Here is a 16,140-nt window from a genome sequence, read left to right as displayed (position 1 = left end):
TTCACAACACGCCATTGTACTTTAATTCAGCACTTTATTGTTTGGACAACCCCTCTGTAAAATAATGCCCCCCATGTTGTTATGATATGTTATTGGTCCACAACCCTTGACCACCGAAAGATATGAAATAACAAAATGTGTTTCAGAAGAGGACTAGAGTGTTTTAGTTGCGATTATTAAGCCTGGGCAAGTGATTGAGTCCATGGCTGGAGGCGTGTAGCGAACTCAGCACCTGATTGGACAGGAGCACTGGCCAATGAAACCAGAGGATACACTTACTCCACACCAGTTATCTTGGGCAGACTGAATTTCTTTGATGTGATTATTCCTCTGTGATAAAAGCTCTCTGTGATCATCAGCTGTAATCAGGTGACAGTGCAGGTACCATGGGGCAGGATCCGCACCGAAGCACTAAATTTGGCACGGTTACTATGTAAAGAACGGGAGTTGTCCAAAAGTAACAAACCCCTTTGAAAATTGTTCGGACTTAAATATTATTGAAATCCTGTGATCAACTCACACCAGACAACTGGGGATATAAAGTACTCACCTACTGAACGTCGGAGCTCGTCACACAGGCTGATGTGTGGCATCTTTAACATTTCCTTCCATTTCTTGCTGCGACCATTCCTCTTGCCACCCCCACCTGTAACAAAAAAATAATAATTCATTAAACAAATAGTTTTGACAATAGTTTATTTTCTCCTGAATGTGGTTTTCAATTAAAGCCAAGACATTCCTACATCTTTATATCACACCCCTGTTGTGTTTGAGAAGTTAACCAGTTATTTAAATTTCACATTATGGCAACTGACCCAATGTCTGACCGTAGGATCACAAAGTAGGGTCACTGATGACTGTGCTAAGATGTATTTTATAGTGGAGTTGGCTGAAGTCTGGGGATAAAAGCTTATTAAAATCATTGTTAATGTGTTGTTTTTGTTGCTTTGACTACTATACTTCTTCAAAGTTTGTAAAGCACCTTTATAAAAGTGGTGTCAAGTTTTGAAAACAAGACCATCTTTGCTAATGCAAAATGGAGTTTGTATTGTTAAGCTGGAGATAATCATATTATTTTTTTAAAAGAATATCACTCTTAACATTTTTAAAAATGATCTAACTGAACGTCTGTGCAACTTTTATAGAACACTCCCGAGAGCTTACTGAAAGCGAATGATAATAACACATGGACACAGAAAAACAACGTGTGCCGTTTACATGCTACAGTTCAAATATTCTTTAGAGAACAGGGGGCCAAGATCAGATACAAGGGGCAGAAGACAGATGTTATCTCGTACTTGCCAACTTTTGATTGCTCCCCTCCAGGAGATCCTGGAGGAGAAGTCAGCAGGCATGTGTTGGAAGGGGCGCGGCGACACCATTGCGCCACGTTAGCCCCGCCCCATGTCGCAATTCGCTGTAATGCGCAGTGATGTGGAAAAGCGCATGCTCTTGGGGACGACTCCCCAACATTCGGGAGGACTCCCAGACGTTCCGGGAGACTAGGCAAGTATGTGTTTACGTAGTGCTGTAACATTCAGCTTCACAGACTTAAAAATATTACCAGATTATTAACAAAAAACAAAAACAACTACAATTGTAACAAATATTCTCAATCCAGTGGAGCGCCTGGTTGAAGTGTCCCTACATTGTTATGGGCCTGGTATAAATTCCCTAATTATCTAAATTGTTCATCAGTGTACTTATCTGGGTAGTAAACTTTTAAAAAAACAAAAACATACATACATACATACATACATACATACATACATACATGTAAAAGGCATGCAATACTAGCACAGAACCACATTGATGTTTTAAACTGGCAACAGAGACAACCTTTCATGTTAGCTACTAGAATGCTGTTGAACCTGAATATTTTCTCATTTTAATGAAGCACCAGTGACCGGTATATATATTTTCTCTCTTGTGCACTCAGAGCAGTTTAACACCTACAGTATTGCAAAGCGTGCCATGACTGTTAGCAGGGCCGTCTTTCCCATTGGGCACGATGGGCAGGTGCCCGGGGGCCCATACTATTGTTAAGGTGGCCATGACTGTTGGCTCTCTGGATACAAAAAGTAGTGGTTTAAACACATAGGGCCCGATTCATTAAGAAACTTAAATTAAGAAGTTTCGTATTTCAGTCTCCTGGACAAAACCATGTTACAATGCAAGGGGTGCAAATTAGTTTTCTGTTTTGCACATAAGGTAAATACTGACTGTATTTTCATGTAGCACACAAATACTTGATAGCTTATTTGTACACTGACATTTAAAGTTGATATTTGTGCGTTACATGAACAAACAGTCAGTATTTAACTTATGTGCAAAACAGAATACTAATTTGCACCCCTTGCATTGTAACATGGTTTTGTCCAGGAGACTGAAATAAGTTTCTTAAGTTAAGTTCCTAAATGAATCAGGCTCATTATTATGATTAACATTAATTTACAGAATACCAGCAAACTGCCCAGCACTGTACAATTGGACGTACACACAGCAACAGAACAAGACCGGACATTAACAAACAAGAGATGAGAGGACATCATTCATGCACTTTAATGGGGCAATGTCCAAATTAAACTAAAAATTGATAGAATACTTTCTTGGTCTCAGTAATCTGCTACTTTAAAATATAGTTCATATTTTAGATCCAATATTTGGCTGATGCTGGTTCTTTTTTTTTTTTACATGAGCTGTGGGGAGGGGGCCAGCAGGAGAGACAGACGGCCCTTTAAATCTTCCAAAACTCAGGCCAAACCCTGAGGGATTCCTGCAGACTTAAGGATCACACCTCGCAGAGAGCGTTCCTGCTCTTTTACGTTGTCTCTGTTCTTCCAGAAACAGTATCATTTACATGCTGAAAACCGCTTTTTTCAACTAGTGCCAGTAAAAACATCACAGCACTTCGGATGCCAAAATATTCCAAACAGGGGGTGGGTTTGTCTCCCTAGATGACCTCTTATTGTTTTATGGATACACGTAACAGACGACACTATGCAGGACTGTGTGGGGGTTTCTCCTTCTCTACCAAGGAAAAAAAAAGTTACTTATTGTAACCCCATGTACACATACATACAAATATATATATATATATATATATATATATATATTGAATCTCCCACTTAATGCCTTTTTTAATTTAAATTAGGAGGCATCTTAGTCCTTATAATAAACTAGTTTCAATTTAAAATCAAGCAAGTTAATTGTATCATTAGAGTTTATTTGTAAAATTTGACAAACTTCAGCGTTATTGGACAGTAGATTTAACGAATCATACATTAAAAACCAAAAACAATAAAATACACATATACACAAAGAAAGTGCGGATATGAGGCAGAGAGGAGGAGATAATCCCCATATGAAGGTGTATTAAACCTCACTGACCACTATACAGGAGATATTGCATGTAGTCATGTGACTTGTACAATTATGAGGCTACAATTTGAAAGTGGACTATATTTAGAGATGCTCAGGCTTAGTTCCTCGAGAACCGAACACACCCAAACTTAGGGGATCCGAGTACCGAGCCCTTGGAATTGAAAACAAGGCAAAACGTCTCTCGGGAGTTTTGAATTCCTTTTTAAGATCATAACGAGGGGTGGGAGGGAGGGCGGACCCCCATTTTTCTTTTCTGCCACTGCTGTGTGCCAATGTGTCCTAGATGCGCTAGGAACTGCCGTGTGTTTGTGTCATTGCTCTGTCGCCTACCATCCAGCCAGGTCGCTGCAGTATTTGTCCGAAAGTGTATGAAAATAATATTGTGACCTGTGAGGTGGTCAAAATTGACTGCAAATGACTTAAAATTAGTGCTATTGAGGTTAATAATAATGTAGAACAACAAAAAAAAAAGAGCAACATTATGTGATTTTAGCATATTTTAGGATTTTTTTCTAAAAAATCCAAAACCAAAAACACACAAAGGCGGTTTTGCCACAACCAAAACACAAAGCTAATCCAGATCCAAAACCAGTTCACGGGGGTCAAGTTCTTCGTCCATGTTCTCTCCGATTCTCCAAGAAATTGTGATCGATCCAAAAGGAGTTTATTTACAGATAAATACATTTTATTAGACATGTACTGACTTTGCACCTTAATTACTAATTTACTGCACTATGGCTGCCTGCACCCTTCCTAGATTTTTCAGGTCTGTAACACCCGACATAACATGAGCCTAAAGAACGGTGTTTTGTTTTAAATATATTTTGCATATAATTTACACCAATGAAGTAGGCTTATAATAATATGTCATCAGGTAATGCCAATTACAATATGGGAACTATTTTCTACCTCATAAAACACCCACACAAGGAAAAGTTATACAAAATGGCTGCCTACCCCGATACATATTACGGAATTATTTCGAGAGAAGGTGAGAAAATTGCCGCATTACACTCTTGCAAGACTGATGTAAGCGAAACTATAATATTTAAAAGCAAATTAATTTATTTTTAAGTGGCTAGTGCCCCTTTTAACAATGGTGATGGTGTTTAAGCGGTTGTCCGACATGGGGCAACCCCCCTCTTTAGTAAACATTCCACTGTTGAAACTCATCGCCAGCAATTTCGCTTGAAGTGACCTTTCCGCCACCATCGGCACCTATTCACTGGAGAAGCAGCATCGACGTGTTGTAGACCAGCATTGGGAGATATTCACATTTCATAGAATGTGAGGTGCTTAGAGTAGGATACCAAATTGGGCAGGTCCTGTGCCTATCTCTAATCAGATCCTGTTCAAATCCCATCCATATCTTACATAGACTAGATTGTAAGTTCTCACAGGCAGACACCTGTCCTAGGCAAACCGAGGGGGAAGGGGTTCCTGGTGCCTGGAAACCCCCCTCCAAGCTTTGGACACTGTATAATTGAGGTGGCTGGACCCTGCCGCCCGCTTCACACGGCTCTGCTTGAAAAGGGAGAGCTGCATGCACCTAACAGTAATCCACGCAGCATTGCCCATGTATATTATGGGGATAGGAAGAGTTGGAGAGCAGCCAAGCACTGTATTATAGCCACACCCCCATGCATACTGGTCACGCCCACTGGCAGCGTGGTGTTGAAACCCCCCTCTACAAATCCTGCGTTTGCCCCTGCTTGTTACCCTATATCTCATGTCTGCCCGCTTTGTCTACCTCTGATATACCCGTTATGTTTTTAGGCTTATTTTCTATTACTGTGAATGTTATGATTTTCAGTTTAACCTGTACACAATGAATTTGCACTTATATATTTGTGCTGGTACCATTTCTATTTGCACTCCCTTGTTTTGTTATTATGTTTACTTGTTGTCATGTTTACTTGTTATTATGTTTGTTTATTAGAATACTTGTACTTTGACAACGGACATTCCACAGCTGCGGAATTTGTAGCACCTTACAAATAAACGATGCCGACTACGCTAATACATACATTAAGGATATTGTTAACAAACGTAATTAAAAGGTTTTTTTTTTGGTTTTTTTTTTGAGAACATACAAGTCTATATATATTTGTACATCAATTAATAATAGAAAGCAAAACGGTTCTCAAATTTTACTTTATATAAAACTAAAGGGGGGAGAGAAACTAATGTGCCTGTCGGATCAGATATTTTAAGTGTAGTTGTGCCCCCTAATTGTGCATCACCTGGAGCGGGAAGGGGGTTTAAGGTTGGCATTTTTGCTTCTAATTTATAACAGGGACACAACGGACTACAAGATAAGAACAGACACAAAACACACAGTTTAAAGTCTTTCCCCAACGACCCAATAAAAAACCTCAATATAAAACAAAGTATAAAATGCATGAGATCTCCCAGAGCAATAGCAGAACATGACAGCACAAAAAGTTGTGCTCAGGAGCAGAGACCATAGGGGAGACCATAGGGGACAGTGTTCAACATTCCGTTACTACTGGGATAACTAGAGCGGCTCCCTGGGATGAAATGTCAGCAGGTGTGAGTGACCTCACCGGTCGCCATAAAAGTATTTAACACTTTAGAATCTTTGTTTTCAGTGTGTTTAATGCCGTCAAACAGACGTGGATTGAATTAGCTACTTCCAGATGAGAAACAGCCAAGTGCACGAAGGTAAGACCTGGAATGACAGAGGCAAACAGCGCTCATCCGGCAAGTACAGCCAAAACACACACATTGCATGCAGACCTTCAGCTCCTTCCTCCAACACACTGACCTAATGGTGAACACCAAGAGATATCACAGAGGAAAATATACAGCAAGGCCTGAAAATGTTTCCCCAGACACGGAAACATGGACGGTAAACACAGAATAGGATCCCATGTAAACTATAACCATATACTGAAGGTATAAACAGATCAAACCAACATGTTATACGAGAAGGTTATTGCAACATTACACAAGATATCAATAGTTAAATATATTACGTTAAAAAAAAAAAAAAAAGTAATTGCTTTAGGGATTAAACACATTTTTACTGTACTTTTTTCCTTTTTACACTATATTTTGATTAGTCTGTTACAGTTCGATGGGGTTATTGATGCCATTATCGTCTTGCCTATGAAGAAGCTTAAAAGAGAAGCATCATCATTTATTTATATATATATATAGCGCCACTAATTCCGCAGCGCTGTACAGAGAACTCACTCACATCAGTCCCTGCCCCATTGGAGCTTACAGTCTAAATTCCCTAACACACACACACACACACACACACACACACACACACAGAATAGGGTCAATTTGTTAGCAGCAAATTAACCTACCAGTACGTTATTAAAGTGTGGGAGGAAACTGGAGCACCCAGAGGAAACCCAAGCAAACACAGGGAGAACATACAAACTCCTCACAGATAAGGCCATGGTCGGGAATCTAACTCATGACCCCGGTTCTGTAAGGCAGAAGTGCTAACCACTAAGCCACCGTGATGCCCACCAAAGTCCCCTTCTCCCAACTAGTAAGGATACAGAGGTCTCTACCAGGGGCGTAAGTAGCAATTTTATAAGGGCCCCCTTGTAACAACCATGAGAGAAACAAAATCACATACATATGGGCCCCCCCAGCTGCAGGTTTCCAGAGGAGAGGCCCCCCCAGGTCACAGGCTTTACCACATGCTTCTACTGTAGTTACACCTTTGGTCTCTTCTTGACACTAACGTTACCCTGCAAAGAGCTCTCATCGTAGCGTTCTCCAACAACAACAACAGTCTGTAGCATTTTGCTTCTGAGCGACTGTAAATTATATGAGAACGTATTACACAACATCTTACACAAATGTATTCTTATGATAATTCATTTACTACAAGTGTTACAACGGGGAAACTATTCACCAACTATTCGGGAAATGTTTATATGTTCTCCTACAGGCAGAAGGAAACAAGTTTGATCCATGACCAGATCTTTAATAAATATACATTTTATTATTATTACCGTTTGCAGTTCAGCTGTGATGTGAACATTCTGAACATGCGGACTGGCTACAGGATGTTCTAGCTCCGTTAATGTCGGTGAAGCCCTGTGAGCATTCTAATGCTCCGAGTAACAGCGCTGGACCTAGCCTTAATCAAATAACTGGGAACAGTAGAACATGGGGCAGTATTCAATTGGCCGAGATTTTCTTAGGGATATTACGGGTAAAAGTAATGCTCTTTGCTGGCATCTCTATTAAGTGTGAGCAAATGCAGTGTTACTTCTCTACTGAACAAAAAAACAAAAAAAAAAAAAAATCTGCGTCAGGCGTCTTGCGGCTGTTCCAGAGGCATCTTTCATAGATTTTTTTAATTAATGGAATCTGCCCCTAACAGTGCCAATGTTCTAATGCTTTGATTGGCTACTGGTTGGTCTAGTCCTTTAAATATTATAATACTCCGATTGGCTGTAAGAAGGTCGGGCCCTGTGGTTACCAACAGCCAACTCTCTACTATGAATTTGCATTATCTTCTTGACCCACACCAGAAGGGTCACAGGTGGCAGAATTGCCCTAGTAATAGGCTTGACCTTGTTTCATCAGTTTACCACATTTGTAGTAGGTTCACTTTCGCTGTGTAAGTACGTCGACGGGCAAGTGAACAAAAAGAAAAAGTAAAACTATGCACATTTAAAAGTGTAGTCACATTGCCGGGGTGGGGGGGGGCATGCATAGCACTTTGGAAGTGATAGACCGCCCCCAATCCCACTCCCCTAAAAAAACTTTTAATTGCCACCCACAAGATCGTCAGGTGAGGAGTCTCACCTCCCAACATTCCAGAATTTGTCACAAAAAGTTCCGACAATGAGGATAGTCCCCTCAAATCGAGACTAAGGAAGTATGAGTCCCTGAAAACTTAAAATAGACTTTTGCATTACACCAATATTTTTATTTTATTTTAACAGGACCCATAGCCAATAAATAGGGCCCTGTACACGTCACATACTAGTAGAGCATTAAGCTAGAGGACAAGGACTGCAAAAAGAGAAACAGTGCAAATTTAGTGACGCGTTGGCTTGGCTACTGGTCACAAGACGAAAGAAAACAATTGTCCATAACAAAATCATTGCATTGGAGGGTAAAATACGTCTGTGTCACATGATTTATATATGCAGGTTACTTTAACGTCCTTCGTTACCAACTAATTATTAACCACTATTGATTTGTTTCATGCAGCGGACATACAAGTAGACCAACAAAACAAGACCAGTGGGTTCTGTGACATCCTAACATTTACCAGGGGCTGTGTCCAAAAAGATTTTTAGATCTGCAAGGTTATATAGTAACAGTACTTTAACGGTGTTTTAAGTAATGATTTTACATTGAACTTAAAACTGCTACATGAACAGTTGATAGAACTGCATATTTTTCTCTATTATTCTTTAGTAAATCATCTTGATACATACTACGTGTGTGTGTGTGATATATATAGATAGATATAATTTAACTGGGGTACACGATTCAAACGATTGGTCGGATGGGGCAGTATGGTGGCATAGTGGTTAGCACTTCTGCCTCAAAGCACTGGGGTCATGAGTTCAATTCCCGACCATGGCCTTATCTGTGTGGAGTTTGTATGTTCTCCCAGTGTTTGCATAGGTTTTCCTCCGGGTGCTCCGGTTTCCTCCCACACTCCAAAAACATACTGGGAGGTTAATTGGCTGCTATCAAATTGACCCTAGTCTGTGCGCGTGTGTGTGTTAGGGAATTTAGACTATAAGTCCCAATGGGGCAGGGACTGATGTGAGCGAGTTCTCTGTTCAGCGCTGTGGAATTAGTAGCGCTATATAAATAAATGGTGATGATGATATATGGACAGGTGTGGTCAATTCCTCCATCAGTGTGCGTGTTTAAGAAAATGCATGTATGTTTTTATGCCACTGGTACAGTTTCTAATCAGATTGCATAAGATTCATCCGAGTGTTTCTCCTCTTTGTTGGAGAGGCCGTCAGACTCTTTCCTCCAAATCTGGTGTCCCTGCCCGGTCATACAGAGATTCTGGTCTGGTGTTGGAAATCTTATTATAAGTTTAACAGCTACAGATGTTCCATTACAACAGAAACACACTTTATACCACGTGCCTTTCCCCAAACATCTAAACAAACTAATTGGACACATCTTAAAGTACGGCCATCTGTCTAATAGCCAGGCTCTTTTCTTCATATATGGAGGGTCTAATCTGGTCATACCGAAATATTACAAGTATATACAGCCACAGATATCCCCTTATAGATGAAACACACGTTTCTCTCGGCCTTTTCCCAACATTCCAAAACACCTACACAAAATTTATTAGACACATCTTGGAAAGTCAACACCCACAGACTGCCCTCAGGATAAAAGTCTGGTGTATCTATGAGACAGAGCTAATGCCATTTCACCATCCGTGTACTTTGATCGCATTGACACTCTGCACAGGATGATTACCTATTTCTGGATTGTATTTATTTGATGCTGTTAATAACAAGGGTCCCGATTCATTAAGGATCTTAAATTAAGAAGTTTCTTATTTCAGTCTCCTGGACAAAACCATGTTACAATGCAAGGGGTGCAAATTACTATTCTGTTTTGCACATAAGTTAAATACTGACTGTTTTTTCATGTAGCACACAAATACTTGATAGCTTATATGCATACTTGCCAACTCTCGGAAACAAGTTTCCGGGAGAGGGGGCGTGACTGGAGGGCAGGAGGGGGCGGGACGAGGCCAAACGTGTCATTTTGGTCCCGCCCCCCACGAAAACGTAATTTATGTCGCGGAAGGCGGGGCCAAAATGACGCGATTGGCCTCGTCCCGCCCCCTCCCGCCCTCCAAAATGGCATCAATCACCAAGAATCGCGTCATTTGACTCGATTCTCGGTGAAATCCAGGAATGCGGGAGAAATGCCAACGAGCCCGGGAGACTGAACCGAATTTCGGGAGTCTCCCGGACATTCTGGGAGAGTTGGCAAGTATGCTTATATGTACACTGAATTTAAAGTTGATATTTGTGTGCTACATGAAAAAACAGTCAGTATTTAACTTATGTGCAAAACAGAAAACTAATTTTCACCCCTTGCATTGTAACATGGTTTTGTCCAGGAGACTGAAATAAGAAGTTTCTTAAGTTAAGATCCTTAATGAATCAGGCCCAAATTTTGTTTAAATGAATTTTTTTTTACCAAGGAATTAAAGAGTAATTTGGCTGTTCATTATGGTATAACATCGCTTTATTTTTCTTTTTTCGGAAGGACTTCCATGGTATATTTTAGTACCGCTGTATAAGACCATAGTAGATGTAGGTTCAGAGTTCCAAAAAGTTATCCTGGCAGAAGATCACGTGATCAAACCCTGCTGTCACTTTAAAGGGCTGTGTTCCCACTGATGAGTTTAGCTCTGCCCTCTCACTCGCTAAACAATCTTTCTTTAAATCCCTCATCTCTTCCCAGTCCTCTAACCCCCGCCGCCTCTTTGCCACCTTCAGCACTCTCCTGGCCCTCTCCCCTCCCCCCACTCCCTCCTCCCTGACTGCCTCTGATTTCGCCTCCTTCTTCTCCTCTAAAATCGAGGCCATCCGACTTGAAATCTCCTCCTCCACTCTCTCTTCCACCCCTCCCACTCTTCTGCCCCCCCCCCCCAACCACCTTCCCCTCCACTCCTTCCGTCCCACCACCGGCGAGGAAGTCCACTCTCTCTTTTTATCCTCCCCCCCCCACTACCTGCCCCCTGGATACCATCCCCTCCCACCTTCTTCGCTCCCTTTCCCCCCACCACCTGCTCCCACCTCGCTCACCTCTTTAATCTCTCCCTCTCCACTGGCATCTTCCCCTCCTCCTTCAAACATGCTCTCGTATCCCCCATTCTTAAGAAACCTAATCTCGACCCCACTTCTCTCTCGAACTATCGCCCCATATCTCTTCTCCCTTTTGCCTCCAAAATTCTCGAGAGGCTCGTCTGCAGCCGTCTCACCTCCTACCTTTCTGAATACTCCCTCCTTGATCCTCTCCAGTCTGGTTTCCGCCCCCTCCACTCCACTGAAACTGCCCTGGCTAAAGTCACCAATGACCTCCTCTCTGCAAAAGCCAGGGGCCACTTCTCCCTTCTCATCCTTCTTGACCTTTCTGCAGCCTTTGACACCGTTGACCACCCCCTCCTCCTTCACACCCTCCAGTCTTTCGGCCTCTCCGGCCCAGTCCTGTCCTGGTTCACCTCTTACCTTACTCACCGTTCCTTCTCTGTCACCACCTCTGGGCCTCTCTCCCCCCCATCCACCCTTCCAGTCGGGGTCCCTCAGGGCTCTGTTCTGGGACCCTTACTCTTCTCTCTATACACCTCCTCCCTGGGTGAACTCATCAGCTCCTTCGGCTTCAGCTACCACCTTTACGCTGACGACACTCAACTATACCTCTCCTCTCCTGATCTCTCTCCCTCCCTCCTGTCTAGGGTGTCCGGCTGCCTCTCTGCCATCTCCTGCTGGATGTCCTCTCAATTCCTCAAACTTAACCTTGCCAAAACTGAGCTCATAGTTTTTCCTCCCTCTCATACCTCATCCCCTTCTGACCTCTCCATCACTGTCGACAACACCTCTATCTCCCCTGTCCCCCAACTTCGCTGCCTTGGTGTCATCCTCGACTCCTCTCTCTCCTTTGGCCCCTACATCCTCTCTCTTGCTAAATCCTGCCGCTTCCAGCTGCGCAACATCGCTCGCATCCGGCCCTTCCTCTCCCAAGATGCCACCAAATGCCTTATCCACTCTCTGATCATCTCCCGCCTGGACTACTGCAACCTCCTCCTCACTGGCCTCCCCCACTCTCATCTCGATCCCCTTCGATCCGTCCTTAACGCTGCAGCTAGGCTTATTTTCCTCTCTCGCCGCTCCTCTTTTGTCTCCCCCCTCTACCTAGCCCTTCACTGGCTCCCATTCCCCTTCAGAATCCTCTTTAAGCTCCTCACACTCACCTACAAGGCCCTTGCCAACTCCACTGCGCCCTACATCTCCACCCTCCTCTCTATTCATGCTCCATCCCGCCCTCTCCGTTCTGCCTCTGAACGTCGCCTCTCTTCCCCCCTTATAACCTCCTCCCACGCGCGTATCCAAGACTTCGCCGGCGCTGCCCCCCTCCACTGGAACAAGCTCCCTCCCTCCCTCCCTCCATCAGAACTTCCCCTAATCTGTCCAGCTTCAAACGGGCCCTAAAAACCCACCTTTTTCTTAAAGCCTTTCTGTCTCCCACTTAACTTCTGCCTCTGTCCCCCTACTCTCCCTCTCTCCCCTGCGTCTCTCTGTCTGTCCACCCCTCCCCTTAGATTGTACGCTCCTCTGAGCAGGGCCATCTCTCCTCCTGTTTCCACCACTTTTAACTCTGCTCTCCAGCTACTTAGCCCTCCTCCTCGAGGGTCCTCCACCTCACGTCCACTCTCGCTCCCTCCTCCCCCCTGGGGGTCTCCCTGTCTTCCGCGCCCTCCTTCTTGGGCCCCGTCGTTTGCGGATCCTCCCTCCCCCTTCCCCGCCCTCTCTAGCTGTGCATTGAGCGTACTGAGTTGCTGTGTTTACTGTACTGTGCCGTCTCCCATTGTATTGTGATTTTGTTTGTCTCTGTACGGCGCTGCGGATGCCTTGTGGCGCCTTATAAATAAATATTAATAATAATAATAATAATAATAATAATAATAATAATCCTTCAGCATTGTCGTTATCATAGCACATTTCTAGCCAAATACTGTTTCACAGAAAGAAGTGGGCATACTGGCCATTTTGTAGCTCAGGCTGCTTGGAAATTGCTGGGAACAGCATTTTGACAGAATGAGAAAATTAATAGGAGAAAATGCTGCACGACAGCGTAAAACACAGGACAGCGTTACACTCCGAGCAATTAAACTATCCATCATTTTATAAGTCCATGTCTTACAAGCCGAGATTCTTTTAATCAGAGATGATTTCTGTAATTTTTACCCTCCAGCCACCAAATCACCGGTGTGACGGACAGTTTAGGCTCCTGTTATAATTGCCGCCTGAAGCGATAACGTTTTGTACATCAGACATAACACGCCAAGGAATAAAGGTGTGTCACATACGCGAGAAATGAAATGTAACACAGAAGACTTAGGGCCTATTATTTATTATTATTATTATTACCATTTATTTATATAGCGCCACTAATTCCACAGCGCTGTACAGAGAACTCACTCATCAGTCCCTGCCCCATTTGGGCTCACAGTCTAAATTCCCTAACACACACACACACAGACTAGGGTCAATTTTGTTAGCAGCCAATTACCTATCAGTATGTTTTTGGAGTGTGGGAGGAAACCGGAGCACCCGGAGGAAACAGACGCAAACGTGGGGCAAACATACAAACTCCTCACAGATAAGGACATGGTCTGGAATTGAACTCATGACCCCAGTGCTGTATGGCAGAAGTGCTAACCACTGAGCCGCCGTGCGGCCTAATTATTAAGGTAACACTTAAAAACTGGAACCTTGGGTTAAAATTAATGAGGCCCTCAAACCATCAGGGGCTAGCTGGGTAAATTTTAGCCCAGGGGAGGGCTCAGCAGCCTATTAGGAACATTTTAAAAGGGGAAAAAATGCATGTGACCCAGTCTAAGGTACCCCACTATGGGTAACCAACCCCGTACATATTATAGCTACCAAATATTTGTAAATATATAAGATATGAGATGAGAGGACATGCACCAGGTTTGATCCCTGCACAGGACACCCAGCTCCAACCCTCAGGTTTCTCCAAACTACTTAAAAACAAACTTCTGGGAGAACATCACCCAAAACATTACAATTATAACATTTGAACCGCAGAAACCTTCCACCACCCTGGAATCCAAGATCATAAATCTGCTGTCCGGTCTTTATTCATTGTTTTCAGACATGTGCCTTGTGTACTGACACTGTGGTATTTGAACGTAATAAATGATGTATACTATTGCACTATACAAAAAGTGAGTCAACAGAATACTCTAAAGAAACACAAAAACAAGACATTTATTTTCTGAAACGTAACCACATAATATTTCTCTTGTCCTGGGTTCATTTAAGTTTCAGTTGTGGGGTCCTTTAAATCGTGACATCTTTACATAAAATCAAATTTAAATATGAAATAATATAAAATATAAAAAAATAAATATTCAGTATATAAAAGAAACACACAATTCTGTTATAAAGAGACATACTGTAGCTACACTACCCGTGTGGTTTAGTGATCTCACAAATTGGGTCTCTTTGCTATTCCCCTTACATAAGATTGCATTGTAACCTGTACGGCCAGCTGAACATTGAGGGGCAGATTAAATTAGCCACGATGTTTCGTTTATATGGTAAAAAGTAACGCTCACTTTTACTTGCCTCTGTATTTCACACACGCTTTAAAAGAACTTCATTTTCACCACTAAGGGCAGTTTCGACAGTAAAACGTAGTGTATCGTGGCCGTTCTGGGACTCTACACAGTGATTTTTTATTTACAATTGAAATTCTTTAAAGCGCATGCGTTCAATTGTGCAATAAAAGTTTAAAAACTTTATAACCATTTTTCAATCTTAAACTGATCGTTATTAAAAAAATCTGGTTGCAATGTTTGTGATGCAATTAAATAAAGCCAATAGTTTGCTCTAACAACAGGAAAAATGACTGGGTCTGTGCAAGGTTCTTGGGTTCTATCTTAAGTTGCATTAAATGTTTAACTATATTGTTTTAAATGTTCATCAGTGCTCCACCTGTGTAGTACATTGCATGCTCAGTAGCACCACAAAAATACAGAAAAATAAGGAAAGCGGCACATTACAACATCACAATGATATTCACAACTGAAACAACCGTTTGTTTTTAAAGAGTAAATGAGAGAATAGTAACATGGGTGAACTAGGTCTGAAAAACCAAAATATTTATGTGTGTGTGTTATGTGAAATAGGTTATGTCATTCAAATGCCTTCAGTTTTCTATCATTTATTGACAAAACAAAACCCCACAAATGATCAATGCTTTGTTCTGCATCTCAGAAATATTTTCAAGTTTATTTTATTTACTTGATTATTTCCAGAACTTCTGGCCAGCAAGTCCTCCGACTACCTACTGTTTCCAAGACACGCGTTTCATGCCGTTAGACCGAAACCCCAGGCTGCAATATCCGCTCCGTATAGTATTCGCAACATTCTCTTATAGAAGTTAAACTTTAGGGACCTATCAAACATTTCATTCTCAGCCTTCAACCCTGCCAAAAAGTCTGTTTTCTCAGGGTTATAGAAAAGTAAGACCGCTATTTATCAATATCAGCAATATTCAGATCAGATCCCGGCAGGCAGGAGACTGACTGCACCACATGGCAGTCACAGGACATTATATATATATTTAGATAGATATCTCATGTTTGCTTTATTTGGGCATGTATTTATTGACTGTATTGTGGGCATCATGTCATGTGGCATAAGTTATATATTTATTTTTGAGAGCATCTATTTACCCATTCTACTTTCTCCAGCTAGCTCTGTGTGTTCTTTTGTGGACATCAATTAGAGAATTCTCCGCTGCTGCATTTAGCAAACGGCAAGAGACAAACCTGTGAGGTTACCCCTTCGCCGGGAAAACGCCTTGATAGAGCAAATAGAGGCGATACCAAGTGGTATGTAACGAGTGGAAAGTCCAAAAAATGATACATAGGCCCCTTAGGGGCACATTTATCAATATTCACATAAAGTTAAAAGTAGTTTTCAATCCTTATCGCAATGA

The 16,140-nt window shown here is 42.2% G+C and overlaps 1 protein-coding gene across 3 annotated transcripts in view; it reads right to left on the bottom strand.

Moving 5' to 3' along the window:
* Nucleotides 1–16,140, bottom strand: part of GRK4 (G protein-coupled receptor kinase 4) — a 161,736-nt gene that overhangs the window by 88,917 nt on the left and 56,679 nt on the right. For all 3 annotated transcript variants that reach the window (XM_075194343.1, XM_075194344.1, XM_075194342.1), the window contains exon 2: nucleotides 551–646. In XM_075194343.1, coding sequence (XP_075050444.1) covers nucleotides 551–646 — 96 coding nt within the window. The remainder of the gene's footprint in view (nucleotides 1–550; nucleotides 647–16,140) is intronic.

This window comes from Mixophyes fleayi, chromosome 1 (assembly GCF_038048845.1).
Source record: "Mixophyes fleayi isolate aMixFle1 chromosome 1, aMixFle1.hap1, whole genome shotgun sequence".
In the NCBI taxonomy this organism is placed as follows: Eukaryota; Metazoa; Chordata; class Amphibia; order Anura; family Limnodynastidae; genus Mixophyes; species Mixophyes fleayi.
Note: the sequence above shows the minus strand (reverse complement) of the source record. Positions and strands in the feature narration are given on the sequence as shown.